The 19,936-nt window shown below is 45.7% G+C and overlaps 1 protein-coding gene across 55 annotated transcripts in view; it reads right to left on the reverse strand.

Annotated features, from left to right (window-relative positions):
- The window catches only part of Kcnma1 (potassium large conductance calcium-activated channel, subfamily M, alpha member 1), a 712,823-nt gene that overhangs the window by 494,227 nt on the left and 198,660 nt on the right, over nucleotides 1-19,936 (reverse strand). For 54 of the 55 annotated variants that reach the window (XM_017315884.2, XM_017315873.2, XM_017315871.2 and 51 more), the window contains exon 2: nucleotides 16,626-16,787. The exons of the other annotated variant lie outside the window; for it this stretch is intronic. In XM_017315884.2, coding sequence (XP_017171373.1) covers nucleotides 16,626-16,787 — 162 coding nt within the window. The remainder of the gene's footprint in view (nucleotides 1-16,625; nucleotides 16,788-19,936) is intronic. 55 annotated transcript variants of the gene reach the window in all.

Raw genomic sequence — 19,936 nt, forward strand, 5'->3', positions numbered from 1 at the left:
GCCGAGACTGGCTCACGCTGGGTGCTAAAAGAATTTGGGGAGTGGACACAGCACACTGGAAAACTGCATTTCTGTTTTTCTGCCGAAGCAATGTGGCTATGAAATCCGCCCCCTCTGCTCCTCCAAACACTAAAAAGAAATCTCCAGATGGAAAAATCTGAAGTCAGGCTGCAGTATGAAAAGAAATTTTTAAGAGAAAAGGAAAAGCAAAAGGCTCACACAGGAAGCTGACAAGCTTCCTGGTTCTCTGAGAGATCTACCCTACAGATCTGAGTTATCAGCATACTACACATGATCAGGAGACAGGTTCTAGTCAGCACCCTGCCTGGGACGAACTGCATGACTTCAGGCAAACCTCAGTTTAATCATTAAGGAAATGCAAGTGACATGGTCTCAAATAGCTAAGGCAGACACAGCCATGCTGGCCAGGCCACCTTCTAGTCTTCTCTCATGGCAGAACTTACTCATGAGTCACATTCTTTAGGGCAGAGCCTTGGCAGCTCTTTATTACAGAGCTGTGGATCTTTGGCAAAGCTTTCTATAGAGGCACCACCTGAATGGACCCAGGAAATGAAAAGTCCCTGGATTAGATCTCTTTCAATCCTTAAATACAAGAGCAAGAAAACAGTCTGTGTCCTAAACACCCTCAACTAAGTCCTAAGTCCTACCCCATCTTGTTGCTGCTGTTTTGTATTTTTACTGTGTTTGTTTGTTTGTTTCCTTCTCTTTTGGCTTTCTTTCCAAGACTTAGCAATCACAATAGAGTGGAAAAAATATAGCATAAAGCCTCTTGCCTTGACTCAAAGCTGGGAGTTCAAATGTGACCTTGTGTCTTTTCCCCTCTGTATATTAGTTTACATCTCAAAGTCTGTTCAATTCCACCCCCAAGGCTGGTGTCCAGTCTAAGAATCTCATAGAGGTAGAGAATTCAGTCCCTACTTTGAGATCAGGGCATAGATGACAGCCTAAGGAAGTTCAAAGACAGTTAATTAGTACCCTCAGTTCTTTTGAAAATTATTAAAGAGTCCAGAATTAGAAATTCAGATTTCCTCCAGACTCCGGAGAACAAACACCTCTCCTCTAAATGGCTTAATGTGTCTGTTTAATGTACACAAAATTATCTTGCAGGAAGTGGGGGCTGTTTCTCCTGTCACTTCACATTTCCAGACTATACTACCTTTGGCAAAAGGAGGAGGAATCCAAGTCTGGGAAAATTAAATTCCACAGCAGAAATTATTAGGACCAGAGGCTGTAGCAGACACAAACCTAGATGAAAGAGAAATAAATTCTTACCCCCCACCCCCCACTCCAGTTCCACCTTCATCTCTCCATCTTAGTCCAGGGCGAAAGAAAAAGAAGCTTTTATAAATTTTTGAGTGTCTTGCTGAGTTTTGTCTACAAGGTCTATTCAATAGTATAGCCATGAGCCTCAGTGTGCAGCTCCCTTCAGGCCAGGGGACTATGGAAACTGGCTTCCTGTGCTCAAACTCTCAGGGGGAAAAACCTGAGAAGGTGAACTGACAAAGAGTAATGCTTCATCACTGAGGACCAGGGAAGGACAAGCCTTCCTCCCAAGAATGTGGACATCCTTTGCTTAGGATCATGTTAATTAAATTGGAAACACTTGAAATAGTCCACTGAGGGCGTGTGGCAGTTGTTTTTCTTCAGCTCATCTAGGAAGTTAACTCGAAGCTTCATTTGGGAAACGACTGCAATCTGAATGTCATGGATCACCCACAGCGTTGGGTACCCTCACATAACTTTGGGAGGTAGCCTGCGTAGGGTTTCATTTTTTGTTTGGTAGCCCCCTGAGTCTGCTACCTTACTCCACATTAACGGATCCTCACTCCTTCCTGCCTCTGGCAGTCATTCTTTTAAGTAAACATGCCACTTATGAAACATTCATACATGCAAAGATAGAGAAGTTCCTGTCTCTGAAACAGAAAAAAAAAAATGACCTTCAAAAACTACCCAGGTGGTAGAGAGGGACATCTGTCATCTGGGGTCTCCTAAAGCAAAGGCTGGTGGAAGGACATCCCTTCAAATCATTGTAGGTGAGTGGGACTGTCACACTTCACCCAGAGTCATAGTGAGCATCCCTTAGAGAAGGCTGACTCCATGAAGATGGCTCAGTAAGGGGATCTAGCACAGATTCCCACAAGCACATGTTTTGAATACATGGTCCTCATCTAGGATGCTGCTTTGGGAAGTTGTAGAACTTCAGGAGTTGAAGCCTCGTGGGAAGAAGTGGATCCTTGTGGGGCTTAGCCTTATGGGTTATAACCTAGCCCCTTCTGGCCCACACTCTCTGTTTCTCCATCCATTTGAGCTGGGAACAGCCAGCCTCATGCACTGGCTGCCACAGCTGTGAGGAGCCACCGACTTCCCTAGGCTTTTCCTGCTACAGTAGACAAATTCTGGTTTCTGAAACCTTTAAGTCACTTCTTTCTAGGGATTTTATTATAGCAATAAATAAATAAATAAATAAATAAATAAATAAATAAATAAATATTAAATAAATAATATCTAATGCAGGCTCCAAGGCTGAAACATCTATAAAGAAACCAACTCCTTGGAAGGTATAGGTCCTTCTCCTGTGGCATCCTCCCCCCCCCCCCGCCCCCGTCAACCCCATGGCCACTCCCTTCTAGAGAGATGATCCCCTTCTTTGTATGTTTGTGGCTATGTGGAAGAGATTCAGACAGGGAAAAGATCAAAGGAGGTGAGTGAAAAGCAGTGACGCCCCCCCCCCCCCAGGCCTGTAAGCCATGAGAAGAAGACTTGAGACCATTCACTAACCTTCATGGAAGGCCAGGAAGAGACTTCCCAGATCTACCTACATCCTCCCAATGGGACCAACAGCCAAGAAAAAGACGAGCGTGCAGCTCTCCCAGCGCTGAGCACAGGGTCAAGTGCCTTCCATGTCTAAGGAAGGCGAGTTCCCATGAGCCTTTCTGGCTGTAAGTAAGTAGGGGGATGCTGGAGCCCAGAGCCTGGGGAGCCTGAGAAGGAACAGACTGCTCTAAAACACCTGACACTTATCATTTTACCCATGGAGACTCTGAGGTCCTGACTTGCTCAAGGTCACTCAAGAAGGTTACTGCAGAGGCGGGATTAGGACGTGGCTTTATGTTCACCATTAGTTCTTTTAACAGGAGAGTTTTGTACCTGTGTGGATTGATCTCAAACTGGGCCTGGAGTTCCGGGGAGGGAGGGGGGAGGGGGGCGCGCACACACACACACACACACACACACACACACACACACACTGGAGCAAGCAGGGAAATATGCTTTTGTGGAGGCTAGAGGACAGGCTCAAGTGTCATCTCTCAGGCACACTTTGTTTCTTGTTTTGTTTAGGATGGAGCCGCCCAGAGCAGGGATTATTAAGTATGTACCATGGCACATGGCTTTTCTATGTTGGTCCCAGAGCTTACATTGGGGTCACTGTCGTTATGAGGCAAGCGCTTGACCAAGCGATCTGCCTCTGCAGATCGGCAATCTAAACCTTCTGGAAAACTCTGAGGTGGCTAAGAAACTAAGTTACCCAGATCATAAAATCATGGTAGCTTCCCTAACAGCTACTTAAAGCGTCAGCTTTCCTTTTGCCAGGGGTTGTCCTCTAGGCAGGGACAGAAACCCAGATAGATCGTTCTCTGCGTGTCCAGTCCGTAAAACCAGTTCAGCATAGACTCTTCAATAAATCCATCACACCCAGACCTTTCTCCAGAAGCTCGGAGGATGGTCAAGATGGCTCTCTGGGGTCTTCCAAACTCCATGCAGAGACAGACAGATCTCTGGGCTCCTTAGTCATCAGTTCTAGACTACTTGATGAACTCTGGGCCCCTGAGAGGGAGACACCATCTCAAACAAAACAAAGTTCACAGGCCAACAGATCTAGCAGGGTTTGAGGACAGCCAGAAACCAGGCAACTGTTGTCCTTTGAAATACCCTCTTTCTGTGACCTGGCCTCTGTTTCATGGCATTATTGTTGTAAGTGCAGACAACTATGGCGATTGTTTTTTTTTTTGTTTGTTTGTTTGGTTGGTTTTTTTTTTTTCTCCTTCCTGGTGAGCTATCCTCTACTTTCCTTAGGAAAGTTGCTCTAGCCATAGTCACAAAATATGTGGGGTGGGGGACATTAAACAGGAAAAGAGAGGGCTGACACAATGGGCAAGAAGAGAGTTTCTTGAACCTCTCAGCTCGTCTACTGGATCCTGGACTTCTATGCCTGTGGAAGAGCCGGTGTGACTAGTCCATTTACTGTCTGGATTAACCATCTCTTCTAAACAAGAAAGGCCCAGTGGTATGCTTGCCTAGGGCGGAGGCACATAGATGGAAGGATCCTTGGAAGTCCCAGGTTAAATGAAAACCCATGTCCCCGCAGTTTTACACACTGTGACCCAAGCTACCACCCAGAGATTGCTGGCTTCATCTTCCCGGGCTGTCCATATCAGCACATGGCTAATTTCATTAACTGAAATTAACTAGATGGGCAAAACAGAGCCCTGCTGCGTAAGAGGCTTGGGTGCATTTAATTAAGTTTATGAGTGTTCTGATTCCTCAAGACAGACAGGCAAGAAACAACTGCCAAGCCTTCTTTCTCTCTCTACCCAAACTTGAAAGAACAATTCTTATAATAAAAAACATTCTGAGGCCAAATGGTAGCTTCTGGGTGGTATCATTTCCCTAAAATTGTCTTTTCTGGAAGATGCCTTTTTCTGGAACCTGACTCTCTAAATGGGGCTCCTAGTCCTCCAGATTGGAGTGTTTAGGGCCCACAGGCACGAGTCCGTCTGCCTCCTCCTAAACATAGCCTCGCAAACTAAACTCGGAAGCATCAGCTTGCATGTGGTCCCTAGTGTGAGCGACTTCATCGCCACCGTCGTCTCTATTTTTGAGTCTCTCTACTAAACTTTCTCGCAGCTGGAATGGAGGTTCTAAAGGCAGTCACAGCCCACTAAGAGATTTTTTTTTTTTCCTCACAAGTAGCCACATCTAAACCTCTGAGGGCTCGAGAAGCAAGGAGGAGAATCACTGCATGCCCTGACTGAAAAGCTCCGAACCGCCTATTCCATTCTAAGCCTCCAGGGGGCACCAACTCTTACTGGTCTGGAAGGAAGGAAAAGAGGCAGGAGGGCAGTAAGGCAGAAGGCCGCTTATATGTTAGTCATATAAACATATTTATGCACCCCTTGGGATCCAGCAGCAGGGACTCGCAGGATGTGAGACTAGAATTAGAAATGCTGAGGTCCCAGGTCTGCTCGAGGGACTCCCCACAGCATCCAAGCATCCCGTTTTTTTCAGTTTGCATCTGTTGTCCTGTGCAGAGTTTCTGTAAGAAACAAGAGGTATCTGGTGCCTGTAATGGGGGCTCATTTCCAATAGTTGTCCAGAGGACATGCCTCACATGCATACTTTTACACATTCATGTACATACTATGTTCACCCATATCTTCTGCAAAGTGCCACACCTTTCCATGTCTTTTCAATGGGTCTGTGGCCACCAAAATGGCTGTTACACACACTTCACATATGGTGCTGTTGACATGCCCACTGAAATCAGCCACATACTCTGTCAGGCTCACTCTGTCTCGAGGGAAAACTGGGCATGGAGACCATACTGAATGCATTTGACCCTCTTTCCTTGAGACTTATCTGTTATCCTGGTAAAGGTTTTCCTGTGACACACATGCCCACAAGGACAGCTCCAGGGAGCTGAGTACAACCCCACCTCTGGCCCTTGCACAGCTCAGGGAGGCTAGATATGAAGTGAGAATTTCCTGGCCAGCTTGACAACGATGAGTCAGGCTGGCACGAGCCAGTCCAGTCTCAGGAAGACCAGACCCTGGATGGACCTGAATGAAGGGTGTGCACAGGACAAACACTGACTGACTAGACCCACACTAGACCCACATGAGGGATGGCTAGCTATACCCAGAACTGCCCAGCAGCCTTGCTCAGTGTTTAGAGAACTCTCTCTCTCTCTGTCTCTCTGTCTCTCTGTATCTCTCTCTCTCTCTCTCTCTCTCTCTCTCTCTCTCTCTCTCTCTCTCTCTCTCTCTCTCCCTCTCTCTCTCTCTCTCTCTCTCTCTCTCTCTCTCTGTGGAAAAAAATTTTGTTTTACCCTCTCCCCTCCCCTCCCTGCCTTCATGGCTCTCCGTGACAGCCACTATAACATTGTGCCTGGGCTGACAGGTAACACAAACCATGGGAGCCAATGTTTATTGAGCACTAGCCACACAAGAGGCAGTTTTCTGGCATGCATTCAAGAACTTATCACCACAACAGGAAGACCCAGAGTCTGGCATTCTCCCCACCAGCAAGATGAAGAAATTGTGGCTTCAGAAGATGAAGCTATTGGCCCAGAATGAAAGCCCCGAGGAGAGGTTAGACAGGGATGGTAGCCTGGCTGCAGCTTCAGCCACAACACACACAGAGGCCCTCTGTATTCCAAGGACCATACCGCAGCAGCTCCTTGCCAGGAATACAGAATATTTGTTGTTACAGAGTGTTCCATCTCACCTCCTGGTATGTTCTGATGACCTAGCCAGTGATTCAAGCTGCTGAAAAGAGGTCCCAGTCAGACCCTTCTTGAAGGACAGAACTCCTAGCTTGCAGCCCAACAGAGGTTAAACAGGGCGGGAAGGGACATTCCATTATAATATACCAATAAATATATGGGAACTAGTTCCAGAGAGGTGGTCAGGCAAATGGTTGAGATAAAAGCAAAAGTAGGTACTACCCCTATCCAGGCCCCATTCTCTTGGACATCCAAAGGCATAGGAGTTACCATACCATGAACAATGTTTGGGGACACTGTGGTGTTCAGCATGAAACTCTTGGGCCAGAAGGATCTTTCTTTCTCCAGAGCTGTCTGATTTCTAAGTCTGTCCTTCCTTTTCCCATCTGCTCTGGGAAGGCCAGAGGAGCCATCCTGCCAGCTAGTAAAATTAGCAGCTGGGCTTTTTTACGGGGCACACTGGGGAGCTGGGTACACTGAGTACCAGTTTACAGGCCAGCAGCCAGGGTGGGCTGAGACCCCGCCTTATAGACAGACCTGAATCAGGATGGTCCTCACACAAGGATTCAGTGAGAGGGAAGGACAGTGCTGTGGATCTGTGGATGTCGGGGATGAAGGGCCTTGGGTAGCAGACTGCAGGAGGGTAGCCATGAGAGAAAGTGCAAGGGGTGACTTTGCTATGATGATCTCAGAAGCAGACTGTGTCCAGCCCCTAGGCTGAACCTGCTAAAAGAACAAACAACAGAGAACTTGCTAGCAGCCTGGGGCCACTCAGCCCAGCTTCTATCGCTTCCTAGTCTCTACTTAAGACTCAATTGAGCTTACGGAAGCAATATAGGTGCATTGTTCAGAGACTGCAAAAATATTACATCCTATCTATTACCTTGTGCAGTGGGCAGCTTAGAAAATTCTTTGGGAAGAATTTCACCAGTTTCAAGGGAGGGTGGCAAACTTTTTTACCATGGGACCAGACAGTAACTGTTTTTAGGCTGGTGAGAGTTTGGGACTCTATGGATGCTCCTTGTATCCTTACTGTACTGTGTTACAAAAGTAGCCACAGCTGCAATATAAATGAACTTGCATGGCTTTTATGACAATTAAATTTTGAGGGCAATGAAATTTGAATTTTGTATACTTTCCATGTGTTACAAAATATTTTGTTTTAGATTTTTCTAAAGTAATTTGAAAATACGAAAAACGATCTTTTGCTCCTAAGCCATACCAACAGAGCAGTGAACCACTCTGGCCCACATGCATCAGATGGTTGGGTAGGTTCAGCGGCGTCACTCCTGTGCTATGGGAAAAGGATTCCATAGGGAAATAAGGACTGAAGCTGCCCTGGCCAGTGAAACGGTTCCGTGGGTAAAGGGGCTTGCCACCAAGTCTGACCACCCGTGTTCAATCCCAGGGACCCAAATGGTAACAGAAAGTAGAAAACTAACTCTAACAAGTTGTTTGTTGACTTTATTGTGTGACGTGCCCTGCCCCCAGAATATTATATGTGAATAAATATATCTTTTTAAATTAAAAAAAAAAAAGGACTAGAAGTTTGTGTGAGTACAGAAGCTTTTTACGCTCCTGCTCCAGATGCCTCTGTAAGCATCCATAGGCTGGCATGCATGGGCAATCCCCACGATCAGCTAGGAAATGAAGTCTGTTCAAGTTCCCAGAGGATCATTTTTATCCCAAAGCATCTCTTGCATTCAATGGCACTTAATTAAAGCAGTGAGGATTCAGCTTGGCCAATTGTTGGTAGTTATGTCAGAAGACAGTTGTGAGCATCTCTAGCAACAGGCAGCTCGCAACCTGAGGTAGGAGCCTGATCAGTGCAACCGCTCCTGTGACATACTCTTCCATCTGAATAAATGGTACTGGGTCACAAATAACAAGTGTCATAACTCTGGTGCCTCTTCTATCAAAGTCAAAACAGTTACTTAACCATATAAAAATATAACATATCATCTATGATTTCCTGACTAACACCAACATACTCACACAGGATAAAATAAAGAGGCATAATTTAAATCCTATTGGTGAATTACTATGTGAGTCGTTTGACTCAACCCCCCTCCCTTAAGGGTGTTCATGCCAATAAAACCTGTTGGCTTCCAATGGGACAGAAGAGAAGCAGCAATACATCACTACCCATAATACAACTGCCAAAGATTCCTATTCTTTCTGCTCTATAGAGTAACTGTTGATGCTGCGACAGTTTTATGTAGCATTGCCCAAAATATGAAAGGATAAAGAATGGATGTGGGGAAGAGGGAAGAAAATGGACATGTGTGCTGTGTGCAAATTTGCTACCGTGTTTCACTGATAAGGGCTATGATACACACAAGAGACACAGCCCACATCAGCGCCACCCCCAACCCCCCCCATGGTAAGTAATGAATGACAGTAACACATGTCACAAAGAAGATTCATGGTGCCCATGTGCACCCCTCCTCAGGTTCACTGATCAAGTGCCATGTTCAAACAGTTCAGCAGGCACAGCACAGCTACTTTACCCCATTAACCCAATGCAGTGGCTTCTGCTTGAAAGGCATGCTGAGCATGTATGTTTCTCTTGAGCCCCTGAAGATAAGAATAAAATGGCCTGGGTTGGGTATATAATGTGTCAAATGATACCCATGTGACCTATTTAGAATGAACAGTAAAGGGTGAGACTGGCATTTTGTTTCTCCATACATTGATAAAGCCTCCCCTAGACGTGAAAGCAAATAGCAAATGTTTTCAGTTGGTGGAATTATATTTGCATGTTTCCTGGAGCAACGTTCAAGTGCAGTAGCATAAGCAAGTGGGAAAATGAACTAACATGAACAATGCTAATGGCTTTATCTTTGCCCAGGGAGCCAGTTACTGTGTTGGGGAAATCAGTTCTTTAAGAGAATCACAAACCATGGCATCTGTCATCGATTTGACAGAAAGTCCAGGCAATGCAGTCATGGCTCAAACCTTGTGGTAAAGCTACTATTAGCCACAAGACAGGTTTCTTAGAGTGACAGTTGCTCCGAGAACAATGGAGATGAATGTAACTATTCAGAAATGGAATGTTTGTGGAGATTGGGGGAGGGGGCAATTTGTTTGTATGTTTGTTTGTGTGTGTCTACATCTTTCTTCCTTGTAAATGGATTCTCCACTACTATTACTCTTATTCTATAAGATTCTTACCTTTTGATTGCTTTATAAAGTAAGAGAATAAACTGCTACTTATGAAACAAAGCACATGGGTCCATCACCTGCTTCTGTCAATAAAGTTTTATTGGAATACACATTCCAAACAGTGTAGATGTTTGTGACTACTTTCAAATCAAAATGGCAGATGAAGTAGTTAACATGGAGTCTGTATAGTTCACAAAGCCTAACAATGTTTACAACAGGAATATTTGCCAACCTTGAACTAAAATATTTTCATTGATTTTAGCTTTGTGAGTTTATAATTTACAAACTAACAAACAAAAGCTGGCCCATGTGTTTCTTGCCCCCTGTCTTGAGATACCACTTCAGCCTTCAAGGGTTTAATCTGGCTCACAAAAATGTACGAAACACCTAACAGCACACACACACACACACACACACACACACACACACACACACACACACACAAATTAGGAAATAATTAAGGAACTCAAGACAGAGAAGGAAAGAGAATGGAAAAGAGAAAAGTAGGAGAAATGAGCCCACATAAAATCCAAACTTTGGCTTCTCTGTGTAGGTCAGTCAACCTTGGCTCACAACAGCCACCAAATATTACCCCTTTTCCAACTTAAAATAATCATGGTGCTAGCTGACAAATCCATGATTTCTAGTGAAAGCAGCTTATTTAATTTCTCCGGGAGTGTGTGCCTGAAGTAAATTAGGTGAAATATAGGCAACGTGATCCTCAGCAACGCCCAAGTATTTGAGAAGAATCCTAAAGACATCTTCCTTCATATTGAAGTCTTACTGAGTGTAGGCCAACTCCATATCCTAAAATGGAACTTCTCAGCGATTCTTCCAACATGTTCCAGAATTCTAAAATAAGCATGTACTGTTCTACGATTGTCCATCAGCATCTGTGGGAGACTGCTTCCAAGACTCCCTGTGGGTATCAAATCTAAAGATGTACATGTCCCTTATATAAATGGTGTAGTACTTGCAGAAAGCCTACGCGCATCCTCCCGTAGGCTTGAAACTATCCCTAGATTACTTGCAATACTTAACACAGTGTAAATGTGATGGTAATAGCTGCTCCACTATGTTCATTAGGGATGACAAAAATTAAAAGAAAGAAAGAAAGAAAGAAAGAAAGAAAGAAAGAAAGAGAGAGAGAGAGAGAGAGAGAGAGAGAGGGGGGGGGGAAAGAAAAGAAAAGAAAAGAAAAGAAAAGGAAGAAAAAGAGGACATACACATTCAATGAGTTGCAATTTTGCCCCAATATTTTTGATAGGTGATTGATTGAATACATTGATGATGGACCTGCAGACAGAGAGACACAATTTTACTTTCACAGTCATTAATTTGGAGGCTAGGGAGGTAGCTAAGTGGTTAAGAGCTAGTATGCAGTAGGCATAAGGACCTGAGTTCTAATCCCTAACACACCTTGGTAGAAAGTCAGGCATGGCTCCATATTTCAACCCTGACAGGGTGGAGTGGGAGCAGATACAGGCATATCACAAGAGCCCCAGTCAAGCCAGCCTAGCCCAAATGTTCAGTTCTCAGTTCAGAGAGTCCCTTTCTCACAATGCAATGTGGAAGACGACACTGGGTGCCCTGCTTTGGTCTTTATATCCAGCTGCACAGGTACATAAGCCTACATACTCATAACCATATCACACACACACAGACACACACACCACTTTGTTTCTTTATTAAAACTTTTAAAGAAAATATTCTTTAATTTAAAAAATGAAACAAAGGAAGAGACTACCTTGTCTGCATGGCATCACTCTGTTAACCTATGGTTTAGGCCCGTGTTTCAGAGGAGAGCTCCACCCATCAGCCTCTCTGGTTTTTGTTTAGGAAGCTTGATCCTAAGGAGAGAGACTGAGACCTGAAACCTTGGAGTCAAAGAACTGACCATTTTGGTGCTGAGGCCCAGCTGAATACTGCCGACCACCTGCCATTCCTGGGATGGAACTAGACAATTATCTATTTAATCCAACAGTATGCGTAACTCACATTTGGTTTTGTTTGTTTGTTTTTGCTCACTGTTTTGTGCCTGTATGGAGTACACAGCCAGAGCTGTTAAGAAATTACCATTTATCAAATGAATGTGGTACTTAGCAAGATCAGTTGTTACAGATAATCTAGGCTACTTAGCTAATCCTTCCCCAGCTAGACCTTACCTACCATATTCCAACCTTAATAGTCTCACCTGCAAGCTCCTAAGCATGCATCAAAGAAAACAGATTGAAAACTGGGGAAGGGAAACGGTCCCACTGTCACAGGGATAAACATCTGGACAGCTCAAAACAAACACAGTGTTGGGCTCAGATCATGCAGGGCAGCTTTGTCCTGTGTGCTGGTAAAATCTGTGTTCTGTACAAAGCCAGGCTCTGCATTCTCCTCAAAGTCTTCTGAGACACTGCTCTGTGCTGCAGGGATCCATCCCTTCAAGGGGATCCAGCACTTTGGCAGGACTTTCTTCAAGGAGACCAGAGATCAGCTAACACCTTGGACAGCCCTAAGCAAGAAGGATTGGGTTGAAGCTGCTTCTACCTGTGAGGGTTAAGATGGTCAAGACTGGGGTCTCAGACCTGGCTGGCTCTAGGACAGTAATATTAGATCATCGCACTCAGAGCAACATTGGGTAGAGACTTAGAAACGGCATTGTCCTTACCTAGGCAGTCATAATCCAGAAGGAACACTGAGCTGAGCCTCTGAGGTCCATATATCTACCTAGCTGGCTCTGCCACTAACAGCTGCTTTGCTTTCTCTTTTCCAAACAAAATCCCTCCCTGAGCCATGCTTTTTCTCAGTTGTCAAGGAGAGATAGATTCTTTGGTAAGATTAGCTTACTTCCTTGTGATGAGCCTCCATGTTAGCTGTAATTGTCAACTTGCCACAACACTAAATCACTTGGGAAGAGACTTGATGACAGATTGTCTGCTGTGGGTTGGCCAGTGGACATGTCTCTAGGAAACTGTCTTCATTAAGTTAAATGATGTGGGAAGACCTGTCCACTGTGGGCAGCACCATTCCCTAGGCAGGGGCTCCCAAATGTCTTAAGGGAGAAACCTAGCTGAGTACAAATAAGCAACCAAATGGGCATGATGCATTTGTTCTTTATCTAGTCTTGACATCTCCTGAAGTTCCTGCCACCTTAACTTTCCCACAGTGTGAACTGTAACCTGGAATTATAAGCTGATAGAAACCCCTTCTCCCCTAAGTTGCTTTTTTGTCTGGGTGTTTAATCATGGCAACAGGAATGAAACTAGAACACCCTGCAACCCAACAACTATGTAGGATATGTGAGTGAATACAATGGCATGGCCCATGGCAAGGAACAAGGCTGACACAGTACAGGGCTCACAAGATGCCTTCCATAACATAGTTGATAGTACATCATTAGCCATGTTGATGCGTTTGGGTAGTGCTTGGCCTTATGCTCCCCAACCGTACAACATCACTCCTATCTCTACCTCCCTGAACTTGTGACCTACCTACACTTCAAATCTTGTCTTCCCTAGCATGCTATCACTAAGGTAGCAGCTCACTACCCTAAGTTGTCTCAGGAGCTCTCCCTCTGAGTAGCCACCTCCACCCAGGTGGCTATACGGCAGACAACCACAGTACCCCACTGTCAAAATCTCCTTGTCCTAGAAACTCTGCCCAAATTCATTAGCTTGGTATTCTCAGGCCAGACAAGCTGTCTCCAGGCAACCTTCCAGGCCTTCTTTAAACTCAATGCCTTGGCCTTCTTGGCCCTTGGCCTCATTGGACCAATCTCCAGAGTCCAATGATGTACCATGTGCTGCTCATACAACTTGCTTTCCTTGAAGACATCATTTCCTCCCTTCGGCTTTCAAGATGCTCATCTACTTTTGAAAGGGGAAACTAAAGAGTGAGCAAGCTTTCTGTCTTAGGCACTTCTCCTAGCTGACCGCTGACCAACCAAAAAGTCCCCCCTTCCCTCTGGTCAGAAATTTTGTTGTTTGTTTCTAAAGCAAGATATTGATGTGTAGCACAGGCTTTCTTTACACTTGTGATTCTCCTACCCCAGCCTCCCAAGTCCTAGGATGCACATCACATTTAGCCTTTCTCCAGATTTCTTGGTACTCATCATTGAACCTGGGACCTGGTGCATGCTAAGCAAGAACTCTACTGCTAATGTCCGTGCTTATTTCCCACCTCATCAGACAAGAGGATTGGACAAGTGCAACTATGACATCATTCCCTCCCTGCCACCCTGTGTCTGCCGTGGCTGTGGTGACATACATTACACTGGCAAACTATCATCATGTGCTGCATGGGCTCACATAGAAGATGACTCTGAAATGGGCCTGCTCCTTCCCTATTTCAGACCTAAGCAGGTTTGTCTCAGAGCCCTCCAAGGCTCCTTTCCTGTGGTGGACTGCCCCCACAATCTCTGTGACAGGGAGGGTAAAACAGGCTGAGGATAATAATAGATGTCACACTAGCAATAATGTAGTACTAGTAGTGGTAATGGATATAACTACTGCCCATCCCATAATAAAGTACCTACAGTGGGAAGGAGAAACTGGAACATCAGCCATGAGAAGCTTACCCATGGGGTGGAGGGACATTCAATTTGGGAATTCCAATTGACTGTCTCAATTTTTCCAGCTCATGTCTGTCATGTCTGCTGGATACTTTGTACACCAGTTTGATGATACTTGGATATCTATACACTGTGTGCTAGTTCCCCTTTTACTTTGGCTTATGTTCTTAAACTTGCTCATTCAAAATTCAAAGTATGGCTATCATATATCATTCTCATTACTATACAGAGCAGCCACCATATATGTGGAAGGCATGGCTTTGCCCCTGTTGCACAAGCATATGCAGACCCAGAACCCAACCTCGGTTGTCTCTAGGGCAAAGTCTATTCAGATCTCTGTGTGGAAGAGCAACAGAAACTACCTATAGAATTAGATGAGGGGATAAATGACAGTCCCGTCCCGTCCCGTTCCCCCCCCCCCCCCACTCCAGCAGCAAGCCACATGCAAATCCTCATCAGATCCTCTCTTGGTTCACAAAGGTCCTAACTGTCCTCTGTTTTCCCCCTTGTAGCAACTGATCTGGCCAGTTTCTCTGTCCTCAAAAGTGCCAATGTCCACCTCCCCTCTTTTGAAGTCAGCCTTCAGCTAGTGCCAATTTAACTCTTTGGCCTAAGCTCAAAGAAGGTTCCTTGGATCCCAGGGTCCTGCTCTCCCACCAGATAATTTGGCTGAGTTCCTCATGCAGGGCATGGAGTACCTTCCCCACTCCCTCCAGCAGGCACCTATCCTAAACACTGACAGTAAGGATTTGAGTGAGACTCTCCTCCCCTTCTTCATTTGCATTCACCTTCTTGCTGAAGAAGCAGTTTCTGGGGAACTAGACATAGTACCCCAGGTCCCAGCTTGATCTTTGATCCAGTAGCTGATGAGGTCCCTGCTTATTCTAAATGCCAGCCAATTAACTCTTGGCTGAACCCCTACCTCAAGCCCAAGAAGGTGACCTGCACAGAACATATTTCAAAGTCCTGGGGATAAGTTACCTGGCTGCATCAGCGGGAAACTCCTGACCCAGAGAAAACCCAAGGAAGCCACCAACCAGGGCTGAAATAGGAAAGGAAGCCACCTAGGCTAGGTCATGGGCCTGGCAGGGATAAGTGACATCCCCACCTGCCCATTTCTTCTCCATTCTTTGCACTGAAACACTGATAACCTCAGTAGCCCTTTGGCCCCAGCAAGCCTGCCTTAGTCACGATTCTTAACCCAAAACAGGGGCTCACAAGGCAAACTGGTGAGGCCAAGTTTGCTATAAGTAGATAAGAGAGGCAAGGTGTGCCTGTGTGAACCCTAACTGTGGAGGGCCTAAGTGACAGAATCAGAAACAGGGCACCTAAGAAATATAAGAACACAGCATGCATACACACACACACACACACACACACACACACACACACACACACACACACACGCACACGCGCACACACACACACACACAAACATACACTATACTATACACACATACAACATATCCCCTACACAAAGATACACTATACCACACACACACACACACACACACACACACACACACACCTATACCCCACACATACATACACACACACACACCTTGCACATACACATTGTACCCCAATACACACATACATCACACATACACACTGTATCCCACCCCCAATACATACACACATGCACACCAGAAGCTGTTCAGGAGCTCGCTCACACACTACAGAATAGGACAATGAACCCAAGCAAGTTCTTCAAGTCACTAGAGGACAGCAGTAGGAACTTGTATAAACCAACACACACATGAGCGTGTGCCTAAACGCACACATATATTCTCCTCTCTTCCTCTCCCTCTCTCTTTCTTTATGTGTTTCTGTGTCTGTTTCTCTGTTTCTGTCTCTCTGTCTCTGTCTATGTGTGTCTATGTGTATCTGTGTCACTCTATCTCTGAGTCTCTGTCTCTGTGTCCCTGTCTCTCTCTGTGCCTCTGTGTCTCTGTGTCTCTGTCTCTCTCTCTCATAAGTGGTATAGGTAGACTTTTGAGCCCTGGACTGACAAACTTTGGGCATGGTTTTGGTTTATGTTGCTATACCCCACTCTTTATCCTGAGATCATACAGGTATGGTGTGTGCATGAGAGATTTTGTGCCCACATGTGTACATCTGTTTTACTGACTGAGAAAGTTCGGTGTAACCTGCAAGCAGGTTGTGAGTGCACAATGCTGGCCTACTGTCTGCAGATGGCCCTACACTGCAGGCTTAGATATGTGTGAAGATAACCATGCTGATCTGAGAGCTCCGTGGAGCACTGGCCACTCACCCCAGGTGACCTGGAGAAAAATCAGAGCATCATCACCTCTCACAAGCAAACCCCCTTTGCAGATACAAGACCACCTCATATAGGAGGGGCCAGGGACTCACCAGGACTCTGCCAGTCAGTGTCTGGGCGGATATCATCACCCCTGCCCAGTCCTTCACAGATGTCATCCAGCCGACCTCGGCTGCCACCACCTCCTCTTTTTCGTCCACTGGCTTGAGAGTACCATCTGCCTGGCTGGAGCCATTGTTTATCTTCTGGGCCTCCTGGCAACAGAGAGAACCAGAGTTGAGACATAGGAAACAGCTGGATTTAAATCAGATCCTTACCCATAAAGAATCCAAACCCAAAGGGTTTCCCAGATGAGGGAATGTGGCATAAAGATACAGAGGTGGGGAAGGAGAGATCCCTAAGGATTTTATTTTTTAAAAACCAAGCTGTGGAGATTGCTTAATGGGTAAAGCACTTTCCATGCATGTGCAAGAACATAAGACTAAGTCCTCCAAACCTAGGACAAGCTGGGCATGGTAGAGTACATCTTAACTTCAGCACTCCCACAGAAAGATGGAGCACTGAGACGGCAGGATCTCCAGATCCCTGGAAGCTCACAGGTCAACTAGCCTGGTAGCATACACAACAGAGACCAGCCAAAGAGAGGTTCTAGCTCAAACGAGGTGGACAGAGAAGACTGACACCCAACTGGTCTCTGACCTCCACGTGCGTGCTGTGGCTCCCGAAGAATCCTTTCGTAAATTTCCATTTAGAACGGCCTTGGGACAGACAGGAGGCTGCACTGTTCTTTGACCACTTCACATGCCTGCCTCAGGTCACAGAGAAGCTAAGTCACAATCCTCACAAAGTCTCTGCACGAGTCACCCTGCCTTCCTAGTGCCAGCCTTCCTCCATTTACTAATGCCCCACCTTTCCCTCGGCATCTATGCCATTCCAAAGGGACTCAGGATGGCCTCTCGATGATCTAGCAATGATGCAGACAGATAGGTCATTCATTCTATCCCTTAGTGCTTGGACTAGGGAGAGTCAGATGACCTCTGCCAAGCCAATAAGACTTAAGTATGGTCCACTTGCTGGAACAGTCAGGGAAACTGAACCCTTCCCTGAAAGGAAGACAACATGGATCACTAATGTCATCATCTGAATGCCTTCATCCAGCGGTGTCTAAAGTCCGGTTCTTTGAGTTACAAGAGGCAATAAGTTTCCCCTTGCAGACTTGAAATATGCTTAAAGTACAGAGCCTTCAGATATCCAGAGCCCGTGTGAAGCTGGTACACATTTGCACACAGTGCCGAATCTAGGGTGCTCTCATCCTTTGGTACTCAAGGCTTGCTTCTGCCTCTGTTTCCTTATGTTTTTCACCCAGGCACTCTCAGTGTCTCAACCACTACCCTCTGAAAAACATTAACTCTCTTCTCCCAATGTCACTGTTTTGTTTCACTGTTCTCCATAGCTCTTGAACCCTCTATCTACAGTCCATAATTCACTAATTTATTTCATTTACATCCCCTGCTGCAACACTGCTGTACCTGACACAGTCCTAAACACAAAGCTAGCATAGTAAATATGAAGGAAATTGGGCATGGTGACCCACACCTGTACTCTCAGGAGGCTGCAGCAAGAGGATCATCCACAAGTTTAAAGTCAGCTTGGACCACAGAGCCCAAGCAAATAAAACAAAATAAAACAAAAATAACAACAACAACCCCAAGAAATCTAAACTTTGGATGAATGGCTACAAAGAATTCTGAGTATCTGCTCTTTGTCACCTCCAGAGCCCTGGGTTTGGGGATACAAAGTAAAATATAGAATGCTCAGTCAAATTTAAATTCCAGGTAAGCAAATATCTCTATAAATATGTCCAAAATACATGGGTTATACATACACTAGAGACTCGTCACTCTAAAATCAAATTTCAATAGATCCTACTCAAACACCCACTGAGATTATTAATGCAGATGGAGATGGAAAAAGATGTCAGCAAATTATACTCATCACTTATAATACTGGTATTCATTTTCAAAGAGACAAACACTGGGGATCATTGTGCTTTGGACTAAAGTGGGACTGGGGAGGGGAACCAAAGGCAGAGGTGGAAACCTTTGATGAGGAGAAGGGTGGGCACAGTGAGACCAGGGAAGTGGGGGAGGGGAGGACTGGGTGAGTCGTTGGTCTTGGGGATGTCCCTGACTCCCGCTTCTCTCCTCCAGCTGCCCCTGGCTCTGGTAGAGTAGGACTGAGAAGCTGGGGCTGGAGGACTGGATGAGCATGGCAGGTTACTCTCCAGTGCTTTAAGCAGCAGGAACTAGAACAAGCCCAGTGGGAGCCTGAGGGAAGGAGGCCTTGGGGCCCCTCTGATTTGTGTGACATCTGCTGCTCAAGCCTCCGAGGCTGGTGTCAGTGGTCTGTTAACTCTAGTCCTGGTGCTGAGGCTCCAGGAGGACTGGCAGGATGTGATCTTTGTCAGCCATGGCAGATGAGTTACATAGTCCAAACAGAAACCTAGCCCTCCTACCACTTCAGGGAATGCCCTGTGAGATGGGGACAGGGGCAAAACTGCCAGCTCCCCAGAACGAAACAGTGCCCAAAGGCACATAACAGCAACTCAGTACCAAGTCCCAAAATGTCCCACCTCCACCTCATATCTGACATTGACACTGGAGTGCACTGGTTCTCAGGCTCAAGCTAGCACCAAAATCAAAAGCCCAAGTGGTATTCGGCTACTCAGAGTGCCAGACCTGCTCCAGAACCCACAGTTTTATCTGATGTTCATTCCTGAGGTTGACTTAGAGAACCACAGGCCTTGTTTATCCCAAATAGATGACAGACTTAACCCCAGCCCGCTCCTAGAATCCTCTTCAGCCAGAATCACCTGCTACTTTCAGAGCAGGCCAATGAATGGTGAGGGCTAAGGGAAAGATGTGCTTTCAACCCAAACGTTTTTGAGACAGGGTCTCAGGTAACCTCAAGTGCCTTAACTTATATAGACAAAGACGACCTTGAACTTAAGCTCCCCTGCCTCTACCTGCTGAGCTCTGAGGTTATAGGCACACACCACCACTACCACTTTATGCAGTACTAGAAATCAGGCGCAGGACTTTCCTCACGCTAGGCAAGCACACTTACCAAATGAGCTACACATAACACCAGCCAACTGGTCTCTGGCTGCCACCTCTGAGGGCCAATTTCCTGCTGCTTGAACCTGGTGTCTCAAAGGACAGACACTTTTCAGCATGGAAAAGGCCCAGAGGCAGGGAGTCCCCTGCAGCCACCATGGTTTTAATGCATCTATAATTCACTGCACAAGAGGTATACGGCGCATAGCGTGCTATTTCACCAACCCTCTTACCTATTGTTTTACAAGGCATTCATTATTTTAATTGCTTTATGATAGGCAAGGAAA

This window comes from Mus musculus, chromosome 14, assembly GCF_000001635.26.
Source record: "Mus musculus strain C57BL/6J chromosome 14, GRCm38.p6 C57BL/6J".
Classification (NCBI taxonomy): domain Eukaryota; kingdom Metazoa; phylum Chordata; class Mammalia; order Rodentia; family Muridae; genus Mus; species Mus musculus.